The sequence below is a fragment of the Peromyscus leucopus genome, chromosome 8b (assembly GCF_004664715.2).
Source record: "Peromyscus leucopus breed LL Stock chromosome 8b, UCI_PerLeu_2.1, whole genome shotgun sequence".
Classification (NCBI taxonomy): Eukaryota; Metazoa; Chordata; class Mammalia; order Rodentia; family Cricetidae; genus Peromyscus; species Peromyscus leucopus.
In genome coordinates this window covers 33868567-33895221 of record NC_051086.1, presented here as the reverse complement: position 1 = coordinate 33895221, position 26655 = coordinate 33868567, and the positions used below count along the sequence as shown (strand labels likewise).

General features: G+C 51.2%; 1 protein-coding gene across 1 annotated transcript in view; it reads right to left on the bottom strand.

Annotated features, from left to right (window-relative positions):
* Adamts2 (ADAM metallopeptidase with thrombospondin type 1 motif 2) overlaps positions 1-26655 on the bottom strand; it is a 208763-nt gene that overhangs the window by 20898 nt on the left and 161210 nt on the right. The window contains 5 exon segments of the mRNA XM_037201169.1: positions 1747-1922; positions 4014-4159; positions 9353-9527; positions 11627-11641; positions 12339-12499. Of these exon segments, the coding sequence (XP_037057064.1) occupies positions 1747-1922; positions 4014-4159; positions 9353-9527; positions 11627-11641; positions 12339-12499 (673 nt within the window).

The following is a 26655-nucleotide window of genomic DNA, read 5'->3' as shown; positions in this document are numbered from 1 at the left end:
CTCAAGCCCCTGGCACTTCCCTCTTTCTGAAGTACTTTATCAGAAGCAACTGATACACTGAGTCACCAGACTGGGTGTCCTCCAGCCCCGTCACCTCTGTCACCCCTCAACCCTGCAGGCATCATCAACACATGTGAGGCACAAGCAGGTGACTCCAACTGGTACCCCAGACTCACACCCAGTCCCCATCCCTGCCCAGTGCCTGGGGCAGAGGACAGGAATTGTGTGTTTAAAACACACATGGATGGGAGACTCCAATGGAACAGAACTAGCCTTTTGTAATCATGTCCTCCATCTGTGGGTTCAACCCACAACAGACTGAAAATACTTGAAAAAGAATTGCATCTGTACTGACCTTGTACACACATTTCCTTGTTATCCTCTAGCTAATACAGATGAACAGCTGTGGTTGTCTGAATGAGCATGGCTCATCTGTCTGAACACTTGGTCCTCGGTTGGTGGAACTGTTTGGGAAGGATTAGGAGGTGTGGGGAAAGAGTGGGAGGTGTGCCTTGCTGGGAGAGGTGTGTCACTGGGGGATAGAGAGCTTTAGGTTTAAAAGACTCATGGGTTCTCCCATGCTTGCTGGCTCTCGGCCTCATTGTTTTAGATCACTATGTGAGTTCTCGGCTGTTCTTTTGTCCCGCCATCCTGGACTCTAACCCTCTGAAACCATAAGCCAAGGCAGATGCTTTATAGACAGATAAATCACCTTGGTCATGGTGTTTTATCACATCAATAGTAAAGTAACTAAATAACAACCATTTTCATAGCATCTACGCCCTGTTAGGTAGTATACACAGACACACCACTCCTTTATACAGGAACTTGAACATTTGTGGAGCTGGGTATCCTACTAATGAGGGGGCACTAAAAAATTATCAAGCACTCCTCTGCCTAAAGCTACCAATTTTTCAATTCTGTAAGACACGAATGCCATTTAATGCTTCACCTGTTTAGTTCAGCCACTCACAATGGAAAGTAATATGAGAGAGGGTGCTGTGATGGTTGATTTCCATTACCAATTTGACACAGTCTTGAATTTCCTGGGGAGGATCCCAGTGAGGGATGGTCTAGACTAGGTTGGCCTAAGACCATGTGTGTAGGGGATTGTCTTCATTGCTTTAACTAACGTGGGAAAACCCAGCCTGAAATCGGGTAGTGCCATTCCCTGGACTGTATGAAAAGGAGAAAGAGCTGAGCTCATGCATCCATTCTCTCTGCACTTGACTCCGTATGTATCAGGTACCTGTGACCTTGACTTCCCTGCTGTGATGGATGGCAACCTGGAACTGTTAACTGGAACAGACCCTTTCTTCCTAAGTTATTTTTGTTGAGGTATTTTATCACAGCCACAGAAAGGAAACTACCAATCAGGAGTCGCCCGATTGCTTCGCAGGGTCAACCTCTGCTCCCATCCCACACGGTGTGGCACCATGCAGCTCTAACCTTGTTCCCTAGATGATCACTGTAGGAGTTTGTACCCTCTGAGCTTCCATCCCAGCATCCTCTACATGTCCAGGGTTCTGGTTCCCCTGGCACAGGAGCCCTGCCCCCAGCCCAGAGCCCTTGCTCAGGAGAGGGACCCTGCAGCCACAGAGCCAGCCCTGTGCCCTGTTGCTGGCCCAAGGGTCACCACAGCTTTGCCCCATGCAGGATCAAAAGGTGTAAAACAAGGCATGCCCCTGCCTGCCCCACCTGGGGTCCTGTGCCGAATCCCACCTCTGCCCTCCCCAGGAAGCTCACCGTCCCGGTGTTCGTGGGGCAGCCAGTGGTGCTGGCCATCGCCGTGCTCAAAGTACAGGTCCCACTGACGGCACTGCTCCTCCCGGAAGTCAGCCAGGGAGTTGGGGCAGTCCTGGGGATTGCAGAGCTGGAAGTCGTAGGCCAGGCCGGAGCAGGTGCGGCCCCCGTTGGCTGGGCTGCGAGAGAAATCAAAGGTTCCCCTTCTTGGGGCCTCTAGAAAAAGACCTGGCCATGGGTGGCATTTGAGGCAAATCCTTGAGTCTTAGGTGTGGAAGGGGCATCTCTACTGAGCCAAGAGACACAGTCCTACTCGGACCCGGGTAGCTCCCCAGGCAGGCGGGCCTAGGGACATCTAGACTAGGAGGAGCTGACAGGGACCACCCCTCATCTGTGCTCTCTCGAGAAGGCAGCTTCTTCCCTGGGCACACCACCTTCACCCTGGCATCGAAGCCCAGGACTGTTAATGAGCACAGGTCTGTGACCGCAGGTTAAGATTCTGCCTGCCGCCACTGGATTACAAATCCCAGGATAACCAGAGCCGGTTGGGCCTCCCTTATGACTGGGCACACGGAACTGTCATGCAGCAGAAAACACCCAGAGCAATCCTGAAATTGTGGGACTATACACACACGAGTCCCTAACAGACGCTGGGTGTCGGGCTGGGTCTCTCCGCCTTAGAAAACACGAGCTTCTGTGACTTCCTCTCTGCAGAGAACAGTTCCACCCCACCAGGGCCTTTTGGGGTTCTGGCTCTCTGCTGGGCTCTAGCTCTCTTCCCTCAGAGCCGTTCAAGGGGCCCCAGTGCTCCACCTCCCCACTAGGCCTGGTGCCCCAAAAGGCTTCCGTGTATGGATGGGGTGACCAGACACAGGTCAGCTGTCCTCATCCTTGATAAAGTCTTGGCCCTTCTCCCCACGGCCGTGACTGCGGATCTCTTTGGCTCCCTGGCAGACAGTGTTTGATCTGACAGAAACACTCCAGCTGCCTCAGGGAAGAGAGAAGGAGTTTGTACTGAATGGCTTTGCGTCATCCTGACACAAGCTAGAGACATTGGAGAGGAACAGGCCTCAGTTGAGGAAGTGCCTCCTCCGTGAGATCCAGCTGTGGTGCATTTTCTTAATTAGTGATCAGTGGGGAAGGGCCCAGCCCAGGTGGGTGGTGCCATCCCTGGGCTGGTGGTTCTGGGTTCTATAAGAAAGTAGGCTGAAGCCGGGCGGTGGTGGCGCACGCCTTTAATCCCAGCACTCGGGAGGCAGAGCCAGGCGGATCTCTGTGAGTTCGAGGCCAGCCTGGGCTACCAAGTGAGCTCCAGGAAAGGCGCAAAGCTACACAGAGAAACCCTGTCTCGAAAAACCAGGAAAAAAAAAAAAAAAAAAAAAAAGGAAGTAGGCTGAGTGAGTCAGGGGAAGCAAACCAGTAAGCAGCTCCCCTCCATGGCCTCTGCATCAGCTCCCGCCTCTGGGATCCTGACCTGTTTGAGTTCCTGTCCTGACTTCCTTCAGTGATGAACAGCAATTTGGAAGTGTAAGCGCAATAAACCCTTTCCTCCCCAAATGGCTTTTTGATCATGGTGTTTTGTTGCAAGCAACAGTGATTCTCACTAGCTGCCTCAGTGAGACCAGACAGACTGGATATGTCCAGGGACTTTCGAGCCAGCCTGCCCCTGGCCCACTTAGGGCCTGGCAATCGGTTTACAGTTTTATGTGACATTCTAGATTGACAATATTTTCAGGTAAAACAAAGTTAAAATACCAGATAGTCCAACACAGGATAGACAACGACCCCACCGTGTGTGAGCAGTCCCAGAACCCGCAGGGAAGGAGGGGGTGGGGGCCGAGGGTAAGGAGCCTGGGGACTGCGGCATGAGTGGCGGCCGCTAACCCTGTCTCTCATCTGACTGCCAAACAGCTGCTTGGCTCCAATTGCCACTGTCCAGGCTGCTGGCGTCCTGGGACCCATGAGAGTCTCCTCCGTGGAACGCCCCAGTTCCCCATCAGTTCCCCATCTCTCTCCCACTTTCTATCCTCCACTCCCTAAGCCAAGAAGGGCAGAGGAAGCCCGTGTCTAGAGTGGACTGTGGGCCCCAGGGTGGTGACCAAGCATTGATGTTCCCAGGGTGTGGTGGGACCCTGGAGCCCCCTCAGAACCCCAGCTTCAGAGACAACTAAAGACGGGAGGTTTGCCTTGCGCTCTCGCTCTCCCTGAACCTGGCACCCAGCAATGCAGAATCGGGCTCTGGGGCCCCGGGCAATGTCAGCTCAACTCACTGTGGGTTGTCACACTGGCGGGTCCTGAACTTGACACCCGTGCCGCAGGTGCGTGAGCAGGAGCCGAACGGAGTCCAGGCGCCCCAGTTGCCATCTCGTTTGAGGATGTCCGGGGTCAGCCAGATGCAGTGACCTTTAAAGCAATGCTAAAAGATAGGAAGGTGGGCTGGTGAGGAGGCTCACTGGGCCAAGGGCCTTGCTGCTTACCGACCTGAGTTCCAGCCCTGGCACCCACGTGGGAAGAAGAGCAATGAATTCCCTATGCTGGAGTCTGACTTCTGTGGCACACGCCTCACCCCCCAAATTAAAAACAACCAAAGCAATTACAAAGACAAGAAGGCATTCCCTTCACCCGTCACCTACCCCAGAGTTGCTGGAGAGGCCTACTCCCCTCAGTGGGCCAGTGTCTGCAAAGGCTGCCCTGGGCCTGCTCTGCAGGCCAGGGGCTATGAGCTGATCTGGGGGTGGGGGAGGGGCTGCAGCGTCTGATCTGGGGCGGGGGAGGGGCTGCAGTGTCTGATCTGGGGCGGGGGAGGGGCTGCAGTGTCTGATCTGGGGTGGGGGAGGGGCTATGAGCTGATCTGGGGCGGGGGAGGGGCTGTAGTGTCTGATCTGGGGTGGGGGAGGGGCTGTAGTGTCTGATCTGGGGTGGGGGAGGGGCTGCAGTGTCTGATCTGGGGCGGGGAGGGGCTATGAGCTGATCTGGGGGCGGGGAGGGGCTGCAGTGTCTGATCTGGGGCGGGGGAGGGCTGCAGTGTCTGATCTGGGGTGGGGGAGGGGCTGCAGTGTCTGATCTGGGGTGGGGGAGGGGCTGCAGTGTCTGATCTGGGGTGGGGGAGGGGCTGCAGTGTCTGATCTGGGGTGGGGGAGGGGCTGCAGTGTCTGATCTGGGGCGGGGGAGGGGCTGCAATGTCTGATCTGGGGGCGGGGGAGGGGCTGTAGTGTCTGATCTGGGGCGGGGGAGGGGCTGTAGTGTCTGATCTGGGGGTGGGGGAGGGGCTGTAGTGTCTGATCTGGGGCGGGGGAGGGGCTGTAGTGTCTGATCTGGGGGTGGGGGAGGGGCTGTAGTGTCTGATCTGGGGTGGGGAGGGGCTATGAGCTGATCTGGGTGATGGGGGAGGGGCTGTCAGTGTCTGATCTGGGGTGGGGGAGGGGCTGCAGTGTCTGATCTGGGGTGGGGGAGGGGCTGCAGTGTCTGATCTGGGGTGGGGAGGGGCTGCAGTGTCTGATCTGGGGTGGGGGAGGGGCTGCAGTGCTAATGTTCCTGGCCCTGAAGACCAAAGTGTTTCTGACAGGCCTCACCTTGCCTGTGCTAGGCAAGAGGAATGGGATGCCCAGGCCCGCCCTTCAGGGCCTTGTCCAGCCTACTCTGAACCGCTGTGCCTGTGGCATGTCCTGTCATGTTCCCAGGATAAATGCCCCCATGTGCCTGGACGAGGCCCAACAAGAACAAGAAGCCAGAGATCTTGGAGACATGTTGGGTCTAAGGAAAACACAGGAAGCGGAACACTGGGGTGGGAAGAACACTGAATTCTATCCTCATTCTTCCCAGGGAAGGAAGTGTATAAAACCCTATAAGAAGCCAGGTAAAGAAGAGTCCACAATGTAAAAGAGTAAATTAGTATTTCAGTACATCACAATCCAATGGTTTGTTAGTTTAGAATAAGAAAACATCATTCAAAATAAAGATAATTCATAGCACAATTACCACAAATGACCCAAACTGGAAACCCATCCTTTTTTTTTCTACTTGTGTGTGTCTGAACATGCAAGGGTGCATGTGTGTGTGTGTGTGTGTGTGTGTGTGTGTGTGTGTGTTGCATGTGTGCATTTGCATGTATGTGGGAAAACACACATATTGCCTATGTGAGTATGAGGGTGGGGTGCATGTGGGTACTTGAGTCGGTGTGGAGCACCAGACTATGAATCGTGGAGCCAGCAAGATGGTTCAGCAGGTAAAGGTACTTGTCACCAAGCCTGACAACCTAAGTCTGATCCCTGGCACCCATACGGTAGAAGGAGAGATCTGGCATGAAGGACGCAGTGGCTGCCCATCTCTGAAGCGTCCATCTCAGAGATCTGAGTACGTGTCAAGATACGTGTCAGGCTGGGCAGACGGACACATGGCCGGCGTCATGACTAAGTGATCCCAGCATCTCCTTTCTGGGTGCTTTCCCTGCAAGGCTTCCCTCACGTAAACGTGGTGAACTCACAAACAGGGTGGCACTTGCTCCTGTCAGCTGGTGGAGGAGGGTAGAACTCAGGCAAGGAGGGACACTGTGGACTTAATGTTTGTGTCCCCTCCAATTCATGTGGTAAAGCCTCAATCCCCTCCGTGGTGGTGTGGGAGGTGGAGCTTTGAGGAGGTCATGAAGTCACGGCCCTCATGAAATGGATCAATATTCTTATCACAGGGGGTAAGAGAAATTCTCGCGCACACACGGTGACCCCTGATGGCTGTGTAGTTCCAAGCTTGGCTGAGCCCTGAGAGGAAGGAATCCTTGTTCAAGCCCACCTGTAAACTTCACCATTAGACCGCACTTACCGCAAAAGTGAGGCACATTTACGATAAATCAGTTGCAAAGAGGATGCCTAGGTCAGATAAAGAGACTTATTAATATTAGTTTATCCACTTACCTAGAACTGTAGTAATAGGAACCGCTGTTAATCAATGTGCTGAATCCGAGGAAAAAAGATACATTCTTTGCCACTTCTTCTATTCAGGCCAATCTACTCTGAGCATAACTCCACGCAAGACATCTTGTCAGGTCAGTGTCAGTCAGGCTCTGGCGCAAGACTATATGCGAGAGAGCTAGCGATTATGTTGAGATCATTACGTGCGGACTCCTCATTAGAGCCCAATGCATGCCTCCCAGTGACAGTCACAGCGCCAAAACTTCTTCCATTCCATTGTGTCTCTGGAGTAGAACTACTCGGTCCCTGCTTGGTGTATTACAGGACTTCCCCATACTCAATACAGATGTAACATCACTACTTACACCACGGGGTACGAGGCTAACGTATCAGTCTCTTGACCACCAGCACTTTTTCTGTTCGTGTGTCCTCTACACTCTTGTGATGAGGCAAGCGCCAAGAGTCATGCGGTCTCCTCAGTATTCTGCAGTGATATAGCATGAGAATTGATAGCCGATTTCTGCAAAAGGTTCATATCGTAAGAGTGGATAGACTCCACTTCTAGAGATGTATTATGAGATGTCAGCTCTAATTGCACGAATGACGCCCTGAGAGAGTTATAACGATTCTACCGGACGCGACTCCACAATTAGAACGCCGACTCTCTGCCACAAATCTGCCTTTGACCATTTGACCTCATGTCATTGATAACTCCTTAATTGCCTGTGATGACACTCTTCAAGCTCTCACACTAATCATCTAGGCTAGTGAAGACTAGCTGAAAGACGCAGTGATTCTATAAACGTCATCCTTGACGGGGCTATCGATCTAAGTTTTGAGACCAGCTGGCTCACTTCTAGAAGCAAGTCAAGAAGTCTTGTATCACAAAATATACAGAGTCCGATGGGCGCCTCGACGCAAAGCAAGGTCGTGAGAGATGCGCGCTACCTCTAGACGTGACACTTCTTGAGTTACTCATAACGGACGCTCCAGCAGGAGCTCACTAAGCTCTTCCGTGTCCACGCCTGGTTCTTGTGTGTGCAGTAATTTAGCGACATTGTAACTCGTCACTTAACCACACAAATAAGACCACTCTGAAGTGCACAGAAACGTCATCTCATAGACAGATGCACAATGTCGCCAAAATATATGTGTCCTTCACGGAAGACTACCTCATGTGTGCGTAAGGCCCCTTCTTGCTCTTAACAAAAGTAATGGTTATCGGTCAGGATGGCTGACACACTAGCTGTTTGCAGGGTCATAAAGGTCACGCGAACCTGGAAGTAGATGCCCGTCTAGCTCATTTATTCAGTCCTAAACCTCATTGAATTAGCGCTTTCCTTGCTCCGTACACAGGTCACCATACTCCGCATATTAATTAATTCGTCAGCTCCTGCATCAACACCAAGGTGCCTGAACCCTGTACAATCTACATAGTGTATTATATTGGTTAGCATGCTAAGTCATAAATTGTTTAAAAAAAAATTCTAATCCTGTAGTGCCGAGGTTTCTAGTTCTCACATCCTAACGTAGAGTATGCTGCGAGATCATGTGTCCATTGTAGCATTGCAATTCTGGTTCCGTGCTCTCTCCTGCGTATTTTGCTGAGCCCCCAAGCTCCCTAGCCCTCGGAGGCCGCCCACCTGGTGGAGCTTTCACAGGCAGATATGAGAGCGCATGCGCAATCTGCGTCTCGAGAGCCGCAAATTGTGCTGCTGAGATGTATGGTGTGTCTATCCCTTATTGTCGCTGTGTGCTCGGTGCCAGAGGTGAATTCGTAGGTCCTCTCTCTCCTTTATGATACTCTGCTCCACTATGGTGCGCCTAGAGACATCCTGTTCTAGATTTTCTACCCATCGCCACACTCACACAGCCTCTATTATATTGCATCGTTGCGCGCAGCCGAAGTCGTATATAGATCCTTAAACATGTTACTCCCTCAACGTGGTAATTAGTGGCAGCCTGTAGAGGAGAGTTGAGGCCTAATTTCAGTAAGAGATAGAGCTCGACATAGGGTCCGACCAAAAGTAGAGATCGCTATCATCGAAAATCAGATCATGAGTGAACTGTATCAAACTGGGACACGTGGAATATACACTGGAAAGGTGAAGTAATCTAAACTCGCTCTCATGCAAACCTATTAAGCTCTACTAGCTGGTATAGATCTCTGAGCAGTATCTATTCTGCGATGATGAGCCATATGTTGCACAGACATCAATAGCACATCATGTCTTTTTAGCAGGGTGATTTACCTATACGAGGATTTTAACCTCCTCCCATCTCTCTAGAGAGTGTGATACTTGCTCCCAAGATCCCTTAGCCTGGCTAGTAAGAGCATTATGCGAGCATTCTGATGCTCGAGTTACATTCTTCCTCTTAGCTCCTTCTCAAGAGGAGTTATAGACCCCCCAAGTGTGATGGTCACTTGTATCCTGGGCAACTTCAGTGACTTCTCTGTTTCGATCCTCATCTCCCTGGCATGAGTACAGTCCACTCAAGAGGCTCCCTCAAGTAGCTTGCAGCGTATCATGGTACCGCGCAAATCAGATCGCAACCTTGTGGGAGTCGCACTCATCTTGACCCTCTTGAATAGAAGCCCAGGAGTATGGGTCACCTCTTGTCGATGGTCCTACGGTGTCAAGTTATCATCACTTGCCAAGCCTGGGTCAATACTGCGCCACAAGACTCTGCTGACTATGGCGTACGCTGTGCTTCAAGCATGTGTCTCGCGTCGAGTCTCTGGGTGTAATCCGCAATTGCGATACGCTAGTGACACGTAGGGTGGCTACCGGGATATACGAGATGCAGTGCGTATGTCGCACCCCTTTATTCTGCTCCTCAGGCTCGCAACCTCGGATGCGCACATACGAGTTATTCCATCTAGCCGTGTGCACTCAAGACGCTCCATGCCTCCAGTCCTTGTACTCTATGGTGAGTCGAGACTGCATCGGGGCTTCTATGTGCGACTAGCTCTCGATCTCTAATGCCAATTTGCCTTAGCTCTGCGAGGCGACACTTCCCTATATCGGCTAATCAGCCCGCATTTAACGAGCGTGAAGGCGAACTATATACATCTCATACACATCACAAACTTAGACAATATAACTGAGATCTATCTCTCCTTTGCTCACGTGTCTATGAACTAGCGCAGAGTGTGCTCTAAGCTTACTCATTCGCTCTCTCCGTGATTAGTAGGGCGACACACTGCTCAGCCCTCACCTTGACCTCTCTTTAATCTCAATTCAGCCATGTCCCCCAGGGGTGTCTACGTCAATTTCTCCAATACAAGATGCTGGTGCAGCGATATGTTCATATGAACGCAGATAGCTCTTAGCTGCGCTGGTCACCATACTCTCTTTGTGGTTCGAACGAAACCCCGGTGCCAGAAAAGCTACGCAAACCACCTCAAATGCTAATCTCGATGGCACCCGAAGTAGTCTTCTCTGAGATGTTCATCGTGACTGCTTGGCCTGAATTGTGACGCACATGTGCCAAGTGCATGCGAGCACTCTATATGACTCTTGGGCTAGCCATCTCCTTACTCCACATCTAGGTGGTTCTTATCATCTACTTCAATAGCTCCGTGACTTTCCTCATAGTGTGTGCTCTCCATACTTGCACCCCATGACGCTCTTTATCTCTGTCAATTTTGTTCTCTGCGTGTACCTAGCAGAAAGACTGAACTATCAGCAGTTCAGCGCGAGGGAGAACCCAGCGTTCAAGAGATGATTGATGGATGACCTAGTGAATATAAGAGTACACAAGTGAAAAGCAAGCGTACTAAAGTGTCTCCTCCTTATACATTCTAACTAACTCCTTGTGCTACCCTAGCCTGGTGCATACAGGGTAATGCCTGTTTACATTTTCTGTGCTGGTCCAGGAGCTTAGGAGTGATATCCGATTCTCCAGACCAAGGATGATTCAGTTCTTTACAACAATGGTGCATCCTCGCGAGTACAGGCCTATGACTTAATTCATTTGTTTGTTTATTATTTGCCACCTATACGTAAGATGATCGTCCTCTGCGAGAGGAAGCAGCAATTGCTTCATGGTGAGTAATCAGAGGTTGACACTATGCGGCCACATCAGAGCTGAGTGCGGGCCACATCCCTATAGCATAGAACAAGAGATCACTTTCCTCGCTGGATGAAAGGGGAAGGAAGGAATAAGAAAGCTGGGGCAGTGGATCGAGGGGCATGCAACAAGCGTGCGTGGATACCGCATGAGACGGCCCTCCAGTATTATTCTTTCATCCAACTCCGCACACGATAGCATCCCGCTCAAGATACAGAGGCCACTACGAGAGACTACTCATGCTGGCCCAGCGTGACTGAAGATTAAGCCATTACTTCATGACTTCGATATCTCGAATTACCCCTGACATCCAGTAGACTCACTGGGAAAGCGATCTCCCTGCCCTACGATAGCCAGATCCTCTTTGAGTTGCACATACGGACCTGGGTTCTAGATTAGGCCAACTCTCTCGACTGCGTGACGAAGCCTCGAGGTGTCTCCCTGTCTGTCTCTGAGATTTCTGCACCACTAGCACAGCTGTCAGTGTGTCTGTCTATCCTATCCCTACATCGCGATAGATTGTTGACCTGATCCTTTGCTGTGCTAAATAGATAATTGACATTTGAACTTCCCACTTTCGTTCCCGATCAACGCGTGCGTGAGAATCTGTACTTAGTATATCTGTGGAGACTTACACTTCACCTCAGCATCACTGACCTCAAGCTGCGTATCCATATGAATTTATTTCACAAGGCCATCTCCATCCTAATACAGCTTGTATGTATCATCTCTCGGCTCATATGCTCTTCCTACTTATAACGGCATTATCACATAAATTTAATAGTGGCTGTTAGTGCGTAGTGTGCGCCAATGTCGATGTTCGTGTGAGTCTTGGAGTTTCAGTCTTCTCGAGTTATATGGCGTCTTGCGTAAGCTGCTCTCTTCTGCTCACATCAGTCGTTTACCTGCAGATCAGCTTGCTGGTAAGAGGGTCGGAGAAAGGACAAATTGACTCATGAGGTTTAGCTTAATTGAGTTCCGTACCCGACTGTTGTGTTGGTGTGCGACTGAGGCACTATGACACTCTCATCGCTCTGAGTCTTGGCAGCAAGTGCCTTTTCCGGCTGAGCCATCTAGCCTCATCAGCTCGAACCTTTTACGTCTTCACTCATCTGTTGTTCCGCCGGTTGGTTACTAAGAGGTGTCTACTAACATCTTCAACCACGCAGTTTGGTCAGTTTTTTGTCTTTTGTGTCTGTTGGTTGTATGTCGTTTGAACCTTGTGTGAAGAATCAATTGGTAGCCTACCTCAGCCGCCAGAGGAAGAAACTGAGCCCTGAAGTCCAGACTCCGGACACGGTCTCATCTTCATGCTCTCAAGCCCTGTCTGGTGTAGCCTACCATCCCCGACCTTCCTCTGTTCCTCGGGGCAGTGGTGGTTTTTTGTTTTGTTTGTTAGTTAGTTTTGTTTTGTTTTGTTTTGTTTTTGAGGGGTTGGATGGGGGTCAGGGAAATGAATCCGGCTTTGGTGGTTTTCTGGAGCCAGAAGGTCGACACTACCAACCCAGACACTCGGGCAGCTAAGGTCACCACAGCTCCTTCACTCCAGACTAGGCTTCAGCTGTTGGGAGCCCCTGCACGCCCCAGCTTCTTCCCCTGCATTCCCCGGCACAGGACTAACCTTGCATGCCGGAGGGCCCGAAGTCCTGCCGTGTAAGGAAGATGGCGTGATCGTGGTACTCATCGTGGTCTGTGTCCGGCTTCTGCTGGAGGTAGGCCCAGCGACAGACATTCTCCAGACTCTGAGAGGGGTTCCCAATCTCAATGAGGCTCATGGACTACAGTGGGTGGAGAGAGACAGAAGAATGGGGTTGGTATCTGGCAGATTACTAGGGGTGAATAGACAGTTGTGCTCACAGAGCCCAGCCATTGGGGATCTGGTCCGGGGGCCACTCAGCTTCCTGCCGAGTCACTTCCAAGACTTGCCTTCCACTTCTGCTCTGTTCTTCTGAATGGAGGGGAAGGTTCCTGGTCACCCTCACCCGCATGACTTTCCACACTGTCAAGCCGAGAGTGGGGTTGGAGACTTATCTCAAGTCTCCTTTGGGGTCAGGCCAGCCCCCTACCAAGCTCACTCCTTGGTTAGAAGCAGGACCCCATTTGCCCTAGACTGTTGGGTGCGTGTGTGCATGCGTGTGTGCAGGGTGCGTGTGTGCGTGCAGGGTGTTCCTTACCATGCAACCCAGGCAGCTCACAATTGGCGGCCTGCTTCCTCTAGCACTAATGGCTGAAGAGACAATGAAAGAATGCGTGCACATTGAACACAAAGGCTCGGTCCATTAACCAATCTCAGTCTAGCCTACGAGAGGGGAGGCGACTGTACCACAGCTGTGGGGACTGTCGGGCCACCTTTCCCACGTGACTCACGCAGGAGTCAAGCGATTTGGAGGTGTGTTACTGTCACTTGCATCCAAAAGAATTCTGAGCGACACCCCCACCCCTCTTTTGTGGGAACCACGAGCATGCCAGGCAAGGACACTGGCTGGCGGGGAAAGACAGCAGCTAGATGATTGGCGTGCCGCACGCCAGTGTAGGAAAAGAGCTCCGGCCAAGTCTTTGAAGAGACTGAAGAGTCCAGCCAGGAGTATAGACTCAGATATTTGGACCAGGGAGCAGGAGGGCGACAGGACGGAAGGCAGGAGCCAGGTTGACGCAGGGTGAGAGCAAATGGGTCAATACTATGCAGACAGAAGGTCCCCGTCACGCCCAAGAGGTTCTGGGAAGAGGTTGAAAACTCAGGTATCTTCAGGGGTCATGGCCACTGAACAATGGCCCGTGGCTGGCATTCAAGAACAGAGGCCCAGGCTTGCCGGACCAGATGTCTCGGATGGGTCTACTACTGAATGTAAAGTTTACAAGCTCAGTGGGCACAGTGCCAGCTCGGAACACCAAAAACCTGGGTTCAATTCCCAAGCACTTCCCAACCCAGTAGTTGGGTTGGTTGGCTTGAGTGAAAATGGCTTTGGTGGACAGGACAAAAGGCCACCCCTCTCCCCGAGCCACTCTTTTAAGAACTTCCGAAGAAAGGCGGATCTTTCCGGGGAAGGACCCCCTCCACGCTTGCAGACAGGGCCCGACCCTGCAGTGGACAGCGCACCCCACCGCGTTGCAGATTGGACACTGGCTGATTCCATCCTTTCCCGGTGCTGGCCTCCAGTCCTGAGCCTCTCTTGGCAGACAAGGTGATTTTACTGCCGCGGCAGGGTAATTTATTGAAATATTGATTTGTGTTTTCGTTCTTGTCTTGTTTTGTTCTCTGTCCGTTCCAAGAAGGCAGACTGTTAGCAGCATTCCCCAGCCCCCAGGGGTTCATGCTATGGGGCAGAGCTCAAGGGGGTCTAGGACCCACTTCCCAGCTTTGGAATCCCCAGAAAGATCTCTAAAGGGCAGGGCAGAGAGACAGATTTGGGGAGCATTGTCCCAGGCAGGAGCTGCACACGGAGGGGGAGCCCGGGAAGGCAAGACTTCAGGAAACAGCAACTATGTGCTGTACCTTGTGAGCCTTGAGATGCGGGCAGGCACCCCAAGCGACAAGGTGTGGCTAGTGCATATATGGCCATCCCTTGACGTCTGCTGGGGGAGTGTTTTTAGTACTCCAGAGAATACCACGTTAGTAAACGCTCAAGTCCCTTCTATAAAAGGATGTCGCATTTGCATAGAACCTCGCACCTCCTTTCTATCCTTTACATCAACTCTAAATGACTTATACCACGTACCACAGTATAAGCGCGGAGCGCATAGTTGTTATACTGATTGTTTAGGGAATAACAACAAGATAAAAGCCTGCATATGTTCAATACAGATGCCATGTTTCCTCCTGATTATCCTCCATCTGTAGTTGGTGGAATTGGCAGAAGCAGAGCTGTGGGTGTGGAGAACCAACTGTATTTTCTCCCAACCTTTTCAAGGTTTGTCCTATCTCAAGCGGCACCAAGGACTCAAGGGACAGTGTCCTTGTTCTTACTGGGTCTGGAGCATTTTAGGGATCACAGAGTGCCCTGCCCAAAGGTTAGCCTGTGACAAGACATCAATCTTGCATCCAGTGGCAAGGACGGGACCAATGCGCATTTTGGAGAGAGCCAGTTGTCGCCGGAGAGGGTGGGAGTCAGGATGGGGAAGCAAGTGTGGCCATCATACTGTCAGAGAGCTCAACATCTGGGTGGATCGGGAGGCAAGTGTGGCCATCATACTGTCAGAGAGCTCAACATCTGGGTGGATCGGGAGGCAGGAGACATCAGGGCCAGGGGGTGGGGACAATGAGGCAGGGACAAAGGTGGCTTCTGGCTTTGGTGAAGGATGGGAGTGGGGAAAGGGGGAAGGTGTATGGGGAGCTCCTGATGGCTTAGCAGGGAGGGTGTAGGATCTGGTCACAGGGCTGGGGTCAATCCATCCTGAAGATGGAAAGCTCAGTTTGCTTCCTTGGTGAAACCTCCAGGGAATACCTCCTCCCTGCTTCCCGGGGTACAGAACCCAACATTGAATGGACCGGATCAGGGGTCAGCCCGGAACCCAAGCTAAGCTAATAGAACAGAGGCTCAAAGGACTGAAAATCAGCTGACATGCCTTCTTAGAAGCACGAAGAAGTTTCTGCCTTCTTCCTCAGGGCTCCTTTTCTTCATCCTGCTCCCCCCACTTCATGGGACCCACCTCCTGTGTCACCCCACATGTCCTCTAAGATTCTTCTCAGGAGTCTGGAGAGATGGATCGGTGGTCATGAGCACACACTGCTCTTGCAGAGGACCTGAACTGTCAGGCCTCTGTAGCTCCAGCTCCAAGGGACCCACTGGTCCCTGTGGGCACCCCCACTCTCAGGCATATATCAACCTCTGCTACCTCCACACATACACACATAATTAAAAAAACATTTTTAAAGAGCTCTTTTGGAGGCACAACTATCTGGGACAACTGGGCAGGTCCAGGTCCTTGGAAGGAGACACAAGCTGGCTGTGGGCAGGGTGAGGTACCAACTGCCAGAGGCAGTCCGATTGCCCCCGGGCCAGATGCGGGGACCCTGATAGAAAACCCTGGGTCTCCAGTGGGTGCTGGAAACCCCAGAGTATTGATGCTGTGTACACTGGGTTTTCCCTGTATATGCATGCTTATGATAAACGTTGACCCCTGCAAACACTTTATGGCTTCTCTCTAATCCATTTGCATCACAAGTATCTACCTCTGGGCCTGGACAAGGTGATAATTCAGTGTCCTGGCAGGATGGAGTGAGATGGTGCCTGATTTAAACAAGTTCCCCAGAACAGCATGCAATTTAAACATTGTAAACTTTTTTGTTCCCGGAATTTTCCATTTGATATTTTCACATCACAGACCGCAGGTATTCTGAGGAGAAAGGAAAACCGAAGCTAAGGGAAACCTTCCTGTTTCCTAACTCTCTCTTGTGGAAGTCACGAAGGCTGGGAGAGTCGTTTGTTTCGTTGGCTCTGGCCTTCTGTCTTCCTCTCAGCTCTGGAAGCATCCAACACCTGACTCCTACTCATCTTTGCGTTCGTTTTTTTTTTTTTTTTTTTTCTAGGAAAGTCTTTGTGTACCTGTTCACAGCTGTGCGGGAGTGGGGACGAGTGAGCAGGAGACAATTCCCCCCGGGGTTGGCTGACTCCGTGGGCTGGTGGTGCTCTGGCAGTGAGAACGGCGAGCTTGGGGTCTGGAGCAGAGGGGTGGCACGTGGTGCTAACTGAATGTGGACGATGGCCTGTCGTTCCCCGATGGCTGAGTGGCAGCCGATGGCGTGAGGGCTTGCGTCCTGGGGCCTCACAGTGACAACAATTCCACAACTCTGACCCCAGGGTGGAGACCCCAGATGGGCGGGGCCACATTGCCTGCAGTGTGGGGTTGTGGAAACTGGGCCCAAGAGCCAGGGCATAGAAGTCCTGGTTGGGGAGCTGACCCTTCCCTTCCCATTGATGAGTCTAGTCTCTAAGCATGGAAACCGAGGGGGCCTCCTAGGAGGCTCACTGGATGTCCCACAGGGACCTCAAGATGAGTGGTCACCCTCCCGGGAGGGATAGATGCATCTATATGAGGAAGGCTGATTGCAGGAACATTCCCAGGAACTCCTGGAAAGGGCTCACCAGCAGGAATGGACCTCAGTGCTGATGGCAACAACCAGTTCTTCCTGTGTGCTCATGGCCTCATGGTTCTTTGAGGCCAAGCCTCTGAATATGCCTTATTTAAATTTCAGAAGTGTCTGAGGCATAAACACTGTCATTATCCTAATTCCCAGATGAGAAACGGCATCTCATGCCATTAATGTCATTGGCTCTGAATCCTACAGGTAGGGGAGGTGGAGGTGGAAGCCACACAAAGGTCGGGAAGAAGTTCTGTCCACCAGAAGGTAAAGGAAGGGCAGGCTCCAGAGGCAACCACCAGGTGGCGCTGCTGCTACAAGAATGAAGCATCAAGACCCCGTGCGAGGTGGGCAGGCTAGGGAGCCGTGCCCACTCCTCTGCTCCTCCAGGCTGGGCGGCACATCTGACTTGCAGTTGGGCAATGGTAACCCTCTGGGCCCCAGACACAGCCTCTGGGGCCTCATCCTAAACAAACCAATTAAGGCTTGTGCAAAAAGTTGTATTCCAACCGCTGCTCCCTGACACTTGGACCGTTTGCGGTGGAATGAGCTGAATTATTTATATTCTTCCCTCCTTCAGTCAAGGAGACAGGAAAATGGAATCTGCCACCAGGACGCCAGTCTCCATGCTTGGCAACAGGGAGGCTTTGCAGTCTGGGTGCCGCCACATGAGCACACAGGCCACACACCCAATCCTAGGGCCGCAGACAGGTGGCCTGGAGCTGGAGGTGTGGGGCACAGGCTGGTGCTCTACTGTTCTTGGACAATTTGACTCCTTCTCTGGGCTCCTCTGACACGAAGTGGTTGGGCCCAACCTGAGCACTCAGCCGAGAGCTCGGGGGGCGTTCGCCCGTGACAGTGTCGGCAGGGCATACGCTTTGCAACAGTCAGCGTTAACGTCCATTTGACAATCTGTGATCACCCGGGAGAGCCACCCGTGAGCATGCCGGTGAGCGATTGCCTTGATTCTGTTCATCGAGGTGGGAAGACACACCCACCCTGGTAGTGCCATTTCCTGACTGGGCGTCTGGACTGTGTATACGGAGAGGGGACCCGAACGGAGCTAAGTATTGGTTGCTCTTCGCTTTTGACTGTTGATGTGACTGACCAGCGACTTCAAACTCGTGCTACTGTGACTTCCCCCGCCATTGTGGACTGTGACCTGGAACTGTAAACTGAAATAAAACCCTTCCCCTTAAGTTGCTTTGGTCAGAGTATTTCATCGCGACAGCAGAAAGAAACCAAGACCCCGTCCATGCCCAAGTCCCCCTTGTCCTGGTCCACACTGGCAGGGACTGCGTGGCCCACTCAGCGGCACAAGTGCTTCGGCGCTAAGGATATCTGGCTTCAGCTGCTACCAAATCCATCCCAGAATGCCCTGGCCCCAGGAAGCCTCAGGCTAGCCCTCCCAAACAGGCAGGGAACAGGGAAGCAAGCGCAGGGGTGAGGTTCATTTGAGCAGAGCTCACTTCAACACTTAATCTCAGTGTTGCTGACATTTGGGGGCCAGTTAACGTGTGTGTGTGTGTGTCGTGGCGTGTGCGTGTCGTGTGCATGTGTGTGTGTGTGTGTGTGTGTGTGTGTGTGTGTGTGTGTGATGTGTGTGTGTGTAGGGGAGGGGTGTTCTGTCCTGAGCATCTCCCAAGTTATAACAGTGTCTCTAAACATCACCTTGAGTCCACCAGTTGGGGACAGCAGAGTGGCAGAGTCACCCTTGGTTGGCGGCGTTGGCCAAAGGGGAATGTCATGGCATGGGGGAGGGGAAGCTGGGGCAGTTCTTCCAAGGGCTGTGCCCTCCAGCCCACTAGCATGACAGAATCTGGCTCATCCTCTAGGGACAAAGTGGCTGCCATGTATGAACGCCGCCCCCCAACCACATCCTCCTTGTCATATGGATGGTGACAGTGATTATGGATGTCCCCCTTATTATCGGGAGGTACCTACCAGGACCCCCACCAGGCTGCCTGAAATGGTGAGCTGTGCTGGGCTCTGAGGACACTAGGTACGCGTTGTGCTTCCTCCCAGACACACCTCCCCGTGACAGAGTGTAATTTACAAATGAGCCACCCCGAGATGAACAAGACCACTAAGGTGGCGTGATTGAAACATACACTGTCCTGACAGTTCCGTGATGTGCCCTCTTTGAGGAGAAACAACTTTGGCTCACAGGGCACCAAAGCTGGTCAGGGGGTGTGTGTGGATAAAGCCAGCTCACTCCACAGAAGAGTGGGGCGGAGAACAGTACAGCCCTGTGGGGGGCTTCTGACGGTGAACCCCAAAAGTCTCCACTCTCACTGCCCCCACAGTTCCAGTCATTGCTGCCAAGTGTTGGGGTTCCACAGACTTCCTCTTCCCAGAGAAACCAAGGCTCTGTGATGTTCAGTACCTTATTCAAAGTCCCGCAAGTGCCCATGGGCCGGGACAAATGCCCAGAACAGAGCCGATGGTTCAACCCAAGCTCTACCACACCCAGCCTGCCTGCCTGCCGCTGGGGTATCCCCCAAATCTGGGGTCTTCTGATCCCATCTGTGCATACAAGATAGTGTGGGTGGCTTAAAGGTCATGGTATAGACGCCTCCTAGAACACCCAAAAGAGAGAGGGCAGGAAGGCATGCCCTTCCGAGAAAGCCAAGCTGCTAGAACGGGGCTTGTGTTCTAAAAATCAGAATTCACATGCTGGAAACTAATTTCTAGTGCAATAATATTAAGATGTGGGACCCTAGGAGGCCATCAGGCCAGGAGGACAAAGTCCCCTGGACTAGAGCGGCTCTGCTTGGCATTGATCTGAGACCCGTCCTTTCTGCCACCCTGTGAGCATGCAGCTGTCTGTGAGGACTCCAGATCTGCTGGAATTCCGAACTTGGAATTCCCAGCCTTCAGAACTATGAGGTACAAACTTCTCTGGTTTATTAAGCATCCGATCTAAGGTATATTTGTTATATCAGCTCAAATGGACAAAGCTCAAATAGACACCCCCCAATGGCAGTATCTAGCCCTAATAACTTCTCATCTACTCTAGACCCAAAGACATCTGGGTGCGAAGGTGTGTCGAGGGTGACTAGGGACTGGCCATTATGTCTTGCCCCCATCGGGATGCCAGAGGGCCTTTCCCAGGCTAAAGTATAGATTGTGCACGGCCCTCCAGGGTCCCTGATGCAAGGCTACCTGGAAGAAGCCTCCGCTTCTCATCTTAGCCCCTCTGTGGCTGGACAGGTGATATCTGGGAACACACGGCAGGAACCCAGTGGGGCTGCTGGTCCAAGGCTTTCTGTGCATTCCTTTCCTCCCACATGTCTCTGCCTTCTACTGACAGACCAAGGATGTCTGACCTTTCACCCTGAGTGCTGACAAATTCCAACAAGCCTCCCATACCCTGTCTTGAGCTGGCCTCCACAAGATACCTTCTGTCCTCGGAATGTCCCCAAGTCTCTCATCTCCATTTCCTTTGATTTCCATCATCCAAGGAAATATTTAAAATGAGAACACTTGAGTAGCTTTGGTTCCTTCTCAAAAAATCAATTGAAAAGCCAGTTGCTACGCAACCCACGAGTGCGGCTGATGCTCGGCTCCCTGGCTGGTGGCATATTGTGTAAAATAAGATAATCTCTTTTCTTCTGTTTTTTTTTTTTTTTTTTTTTTTTTTTTTAAAGAAATGGAGAAAAATGTTGTTTTAGGAAACACTTGCGATGACTCGGAGGCCTCCCATAAGCTAGAGAGAAACAACATGCCACTCGGGTAAGCATTGCCAACTTTACCCCCACTGGAGTCCAGTGGGACCCGGGACAAGGCAGGGAGGGACCCGGATGAGGGGCCTGGTACATTTCCAGTGACAACTAGGAATGATGAGTCGGAGCTGCGGGCCTGAGACACTTTCTGCCAAAGACCAGGTGATGGCTTCACACCCTGGGATGCCCTCTGACTGTGGTAGGCAGCCTGGGTGCAGCCACCTTGGTCTGGGAGGGCTTAAGCTCTTGTAGAGAAGACGCCTCATTCTTTTTATTAGTCACCTCTTCCGTGGCTATGACAGCGAGCTTGACAAAGGTCACTTAAAGGAGGAGGGGTTTGTTTTGGCTCTCAGTTTCAGGGTGCATGAAATGGAAGGGAGGTCACCATGGCAGGAACGGAGGGCAGCCGGTCACGTGACGTGGAGAATCCGGAAGCTCCTTTCTCCTTTGTATTCAGGACTCCAGCCTACGCGATGGTGCCACCCACATTCAGGGTGGGTCTTCCAACCACACTTAACCAAATCTAGAGAACCCCAGAGACTTGTTTCCATGGTGAATATAAATCCTATCCAGTTGACAATCAAGTTTAACTGTCACAGTCCCCAGCAGGAACTCAGAGGTCCCATGCAGAATGTCTTCCCAGGATCCATCTGTTATTGTGAACCATGTCCCTCCCGTCCCTAGGGTCCCATCTAGCAGCCCAGCTTTGCTTTCCCCATGACTGAGTCTACATGGGGAGAGGGTAGGGGCAACACACACTGAGCCTCTTGGCCCTCGGGGCTCTGCCTGGCCACTCTGTCCGAGGTCTGCCTCACCTCGTTGTGTTGGCTTCCTGGTGCTGGCGTCTTGTCTGTGACTAGACAAGGAGCAGCTCATTGCTCTTGTGCCTGCACACCACAGGACGGACTTGGGAGGCCAGGGCTCCTGAGCTCAGAGTACATCCCCTACAACCATGGCACTCTTTGGAAGCCCCAACACAGAAAGCCTCGCTCGCCCCGGAGCTACACAAGACAGTCTGTGACCCGTGGCTGCAGATGCCGCCTGCACAAGATAAGCGCAGAAATGAGAAACTTTCATAAGTAACTGGAGGGAGTGAGAGTCTCGGAAAATTTATGGAGTTTAATCACTTAAAAAAAAAACAGGGATTTTTTTTTTTAATATCTTGGGCTCAGCCACATTTGCCTTTTCTAATAATTCATCTGCAGAAGTTATTGGTGTGCGATCAAGTAGGGCTAGAGGCTGGATCCTAGCTTGGCCAGGCTCTGTGGGCCCTGCCAGCTGCCCTGGAACGGAGCACCCTTGTCCTGTGTGGCCTGGGGCCCCAGGGGCACACAGCCTTTCCTTGCCGATGTGGCTTCTGGCCCTGCAGCCTGGGGCTGTTGGTCCACAGCCAAGCGCCAAGCCTCTTGCTATTTAGCTCTATGCTGTCCTCCAAGGGGTCTGTTAAAGACTTGGTCACCTGATGAGGTGTCATTGGGGTGGCAGACCCCTTTGGAGGAGGAGCCTAGTGGGAGGAAGTTAGGTCATTGGGGTCACACCCTAGGAGAGGGTGCTACAACACAGCTTTTCCCTTTGCTTCCCAGCTTCTTCCCACCTCTATTCTGGAGGTGAGTACCCTTTGCTCACTCACTCCATGTTCCCTCCATGCTCTTCTGTCACTAAAGGTTCCAAAGCCACAGGTTGAACAGCCATGGTCTGGAACCTCTGACCTCGTGAGCTGGGTTGCATTTTTCCTGCCTCGGGTATTTTGGTACAGCTACTAAAAGCTAACTAGCACCCTTCTGTGGGTTTCTTCCATGTTCTGGTCTGAGCATGTTCATTTCCAGCTTTGAACCTTCTCCATGCAGCCCAGCTGCGGTCTGTGCTCACTCTCCTCCCTCCACACCAGCTCTCCAGATTGGCAGTCCAGCACCACATCCTCCTAACATGATTTCCTTGTTTGCATTTCTACATCCTGCCATGGAATATTCCCTTACACTGTATGAATATACATTGCTGTGATTGGCTTAATAAACAAGCTGACTGGCCAATAGCTGCATGGGATCCAGTTAGGCAGAAAAGCCAAACTGAGAATGATGGGATGAGGAAGGGTGGAGTTGGAAGAGTTGTGGGAAAAAGCAGAGAATGCTGTATTGAGAAAAGGAACCAAGCCATGTGTCTAAACATAGATATGGGTTAATTAATATAAGAGCTACCTAGCGATAAGCCTGAACTATCGGCTGAGCTTTTAGAATTAATATAAGCCTCTATGTGGTCATTTGGGAAGCGGCTGCTGGGTATTTGGAAGCAGGCAGTCAGGAAATCCAGGATACCAAGACTCCCAAGCTGGATTCACTTCCTGTCACAGTCCAAGAGCATTCCATTCCAGAGACCAGGGCAGCAAGCTGTCCCTGCACTGTCTTGCCACAGGACACACACTTGTTCTGAAATGTTCCTATTTGTAATGAAACCCAGAACCATCCTGTCAAATATCCAGTTCTTAACCTGGAAAAACCAACATCTCTCCTCTCTTGGTCTTTCTAGAAGAAACAGTGACCTACGCTTTTTATTTCCCTGTCATGAACAGTGTACCCTTTCTTTTTGTGTGTCCTAGGTCTGTCTTGTACCACCTCAGAGACATGTGGGTAACTGTGATGCAGGGGACCTTAACAAAATTATGTATATGTATGTGAGTGTGTGTGGGTAGATGTGCACCATGTGCGTGCAAGACACCACAGAGGCCAGAGAAGGGAGTCGGTTTCTCTAGAACTGGAGTTTCACTCAGTTGTGAGTCACCTTGTAGGTGCTGGTAACCAAGTCTGGTCCTCCCCGGGAGCAGTAAGCACTTTTAACCTCTGGACCGTCTCTCCAGTCTTGGTGCAGGGAACTCTGCTCTCTAAATTAGCCCTGCTACTCGGGTGTTGTTAAGTCACAATGTCTGCATATGAACTTTCGGTCAAAGTTGGACAGTGTATATGATAGTGGTCTCATGTGATGATATCACCTAGTGACATCCTGGCCATCTTAGTTTGAGGACACTGTGATGTTAGCACAATGGCAAATTGCCTGTTTACACATTTCTCATATACCCATTAAGTGACTCACTGGGTTTGTCTGTATCACTAAGGCTTTTGCTCCATGGATTTTACAATGGATTCTCCTGGGCTTTAACAGAAAACAATTATAATTTTGTCTGCTCTTCTTGGATATTAGTTTCCTGTTATTTAAATCTGTCTAAGAAAAAAACTTAAATCACAGTATGAGAACCACTTATGTGTCAGTAACTTATGGGTTTTTATTGCTTACACTTGTGTGTGTGTGATGAGTACAAGTGAGTGTGTGTGGTAAGTGCGTGTGTGATGAGTGTGTGTGATAACTGAGTGTGTGAGTGTGTGTGTGGTAAGTGTGTGTGTGGTAAGTGTGTGTATGAGTAAGTGTGGTGAGTGTGTGTGTATGAGTGTGTGTGTGGGGTATGTGTGGTAAGTGTGTGTGTGAATGTGGTGAGTGTGTGTGGTGTGTGTGAGTGTGACAAGTGTGTGTGTGAGTGTGGTGAGTGTGTGTGTGTGTGTGTGTGTTATGCATATGGAGGCAGGAGGTCAACATTGGGTGTCTTCCTCAATTGCTCTTCACCTTATTTTTGAGTCAGGGTCTATCCTGGACCTGGATATCCTTGGCCTAGCTTCGTTGGCTGGCCAGTGATCTCCAGGGACCCTCCTGTATCTCCTGCCCTCATTCTGGGGTTATAGACATGTCCCACCATGCCCAGATTGTTTCTAAACCAATGCTAGGGATCCAAATTCAAGTCCCCGTGTTTGCTTGGAAGAACCCACTCGTTGTTGGTTTTACCGCCACTGCCTCATAGGTGGCATTTTTCCAAAGCAAATTCTGTGGAATGAAACTGGAGGAAAGGATCCCACTGTGAAAGAAGGGGTTTGAAGATCGATGTGTCCCAATGTGTCCCATCAAGCTTCACTACGCATGTTCCAAAGTCCCTGGGACATGCAGCCATGGGGAGCACCTGTTCCTTTGCTTTAGGAGTACTGTGTATTCCTTCCTTCCTGTGTACACATCTATTACCATTCAGCTGCACAGAACATCATCAGGGAAACTTGCTTCTTTTCCCACCTTTAAAACATTGGCGGTCTACCTATCATCTTGGGACTTTTTTCAAAACTTTAAAAACAAGGGAGCCTCCCCCGCTCTATGCACCAGTCACCCCTGTTCTGCCCATCTGTCTTCATGTCACCTATGGTCTTTCTCAGCTGCCACCTCACATGGTCTACTTCCCTGTGCAAACATTTCTCATCTCCATCTCAACACTCCAGGTTTCCCTGGGGTTCCAGGCCCAGGTGCTCACCTATCCTGGCCACCTCGACTGGGCCACCACGCAGCTGGCACACCTCAAGTGAACTCATGAGCTTCTGTTTTTGCATTTCCTGTCCTGAGTATGCCAGTCAATCTTTCATCACTGTGATAAAATGCCCAAGACAATGAACTTTGTAAACTGAAAAGGTTCCCTTAGCTCGTTGTTTTTGGAGGTTCAATGTCCAAGAGCCTTGTTGATATGTCCTCTGAGGAGGGTGACACACCACGGCAGGAACAAGTGGCCACATCTCTAACGGGAGCAGAGGCAGACAGGAGGCAGAGTCCTGCATCCCTTTAAAGAACACACCCCAATGACCAAAGACCACCCACCTGCCACAGGTTCCACCTTCTCCTCAGGTAGTGCCACCTGAGGGTCGACACTTTGGGAATGGGACTTCAGATGACAACACTCGAACCACAGCAGGTCAACTCATCTACCTGAGTGTCTCTCTCCCTGCACCCACCCGCACCCAGGTGCTCTCAATGTGGTCTCCCAGCATGCTCTGTTATCTGCCTTCCTTTCTCCTCCATCGTAGCCATGTTCCAATCTACACATCTTCCCATTAATGACAATAGTGTCCTCAGTGCAGGGACCCTATTAGAAATGCAACAGGTCATGTCACTCTAAGAAAGCCAAATTCCATCAGCAGAGACATATGGACCCCTGTACTGTGATCTGCCTTTATTATTTTTGAGACAGGGGCTCATGTATACCAGGCTGGTCTCAAACTTACTATATAGCTAAGGATGACCTTGAACTCCTGCTCCTCCAGCCTCCAATCCAACTCAACAGCTCTGAGATTATGGTTGTATGCCAGCCCCTACCCTCACCCCTGTTCATACAGTGCTGGGATAAATCCAGGGCTTTGTGCCAATCAGGCAAGCGCTTTACCAACCAAGCTACATCTTCAGCTCCAATCTGGCTTTTTAAATTTGTTTGTTTATATGTGTGTAGGAGAGTGTGTATGTACATATGTGTGTGCATGCCTGTGTACATATGTAGGTCAGAAGGGGATGCCAGTGTTCTCCTCTCTAACTCTCTGTCTATTCCTTTAAGGCAACCTCTCTCTCTTTCACTCTCTCTCTCTTTCTCTGAACCAGACTGCCAGAAAAGCCTAGCAATCCTCCTGTCTCTGTCTCCCTTGGAGCTGGGGCTTCAGGCATTTGCACAGACACTCAGCTTATTATGTGCTAATGCGAATCCAAACTCCAGCCCTCAGGTTGCAGAGTGATCTGAACCGTGAACCTTCTCTCCAGCCCCCATGGCCTGACCATGTTGGCATCCGTGTCTGCTACCTCCATCCTGGTATTCTTTCCTCCACTCTCTGCTATTCTCTGTCCTTCCAGCACAGAGCTGGAAGGCTTACTCCCATACAGCATCCAGACTAGGAGACAGACAGACACTGTTCAGGCCTCAAAGGATCCATGGCTTTATGAAGCAACAAAACTTGCAGTTTTTAAACTTTTCCTTTTAACTAGTATGGTGGGGACCAGGCAGGGAATGAAAGCTGTCACCTGTTGCCCAGACCAACATTACAGAAAACAGGACAACCTATGGCAGGCTTTCCTCCCTTTCTGAACAGATCATACGTACCATAAAAACAGGGGAGAATGGAGAGCATTACAGAAAGCCACAACCAATCAGCATGCAGAGTTGTGGAGTCCAGTCCCCATGGATACATCTACAAAGTCCACATCTAAGGCTCATGGGACATTGCATAAGAGGGGGCGGGAAGACTGAAGGGCCAGAGGGCCAGGAAGTTTCCCATGAGACTGTGTCTCCCAG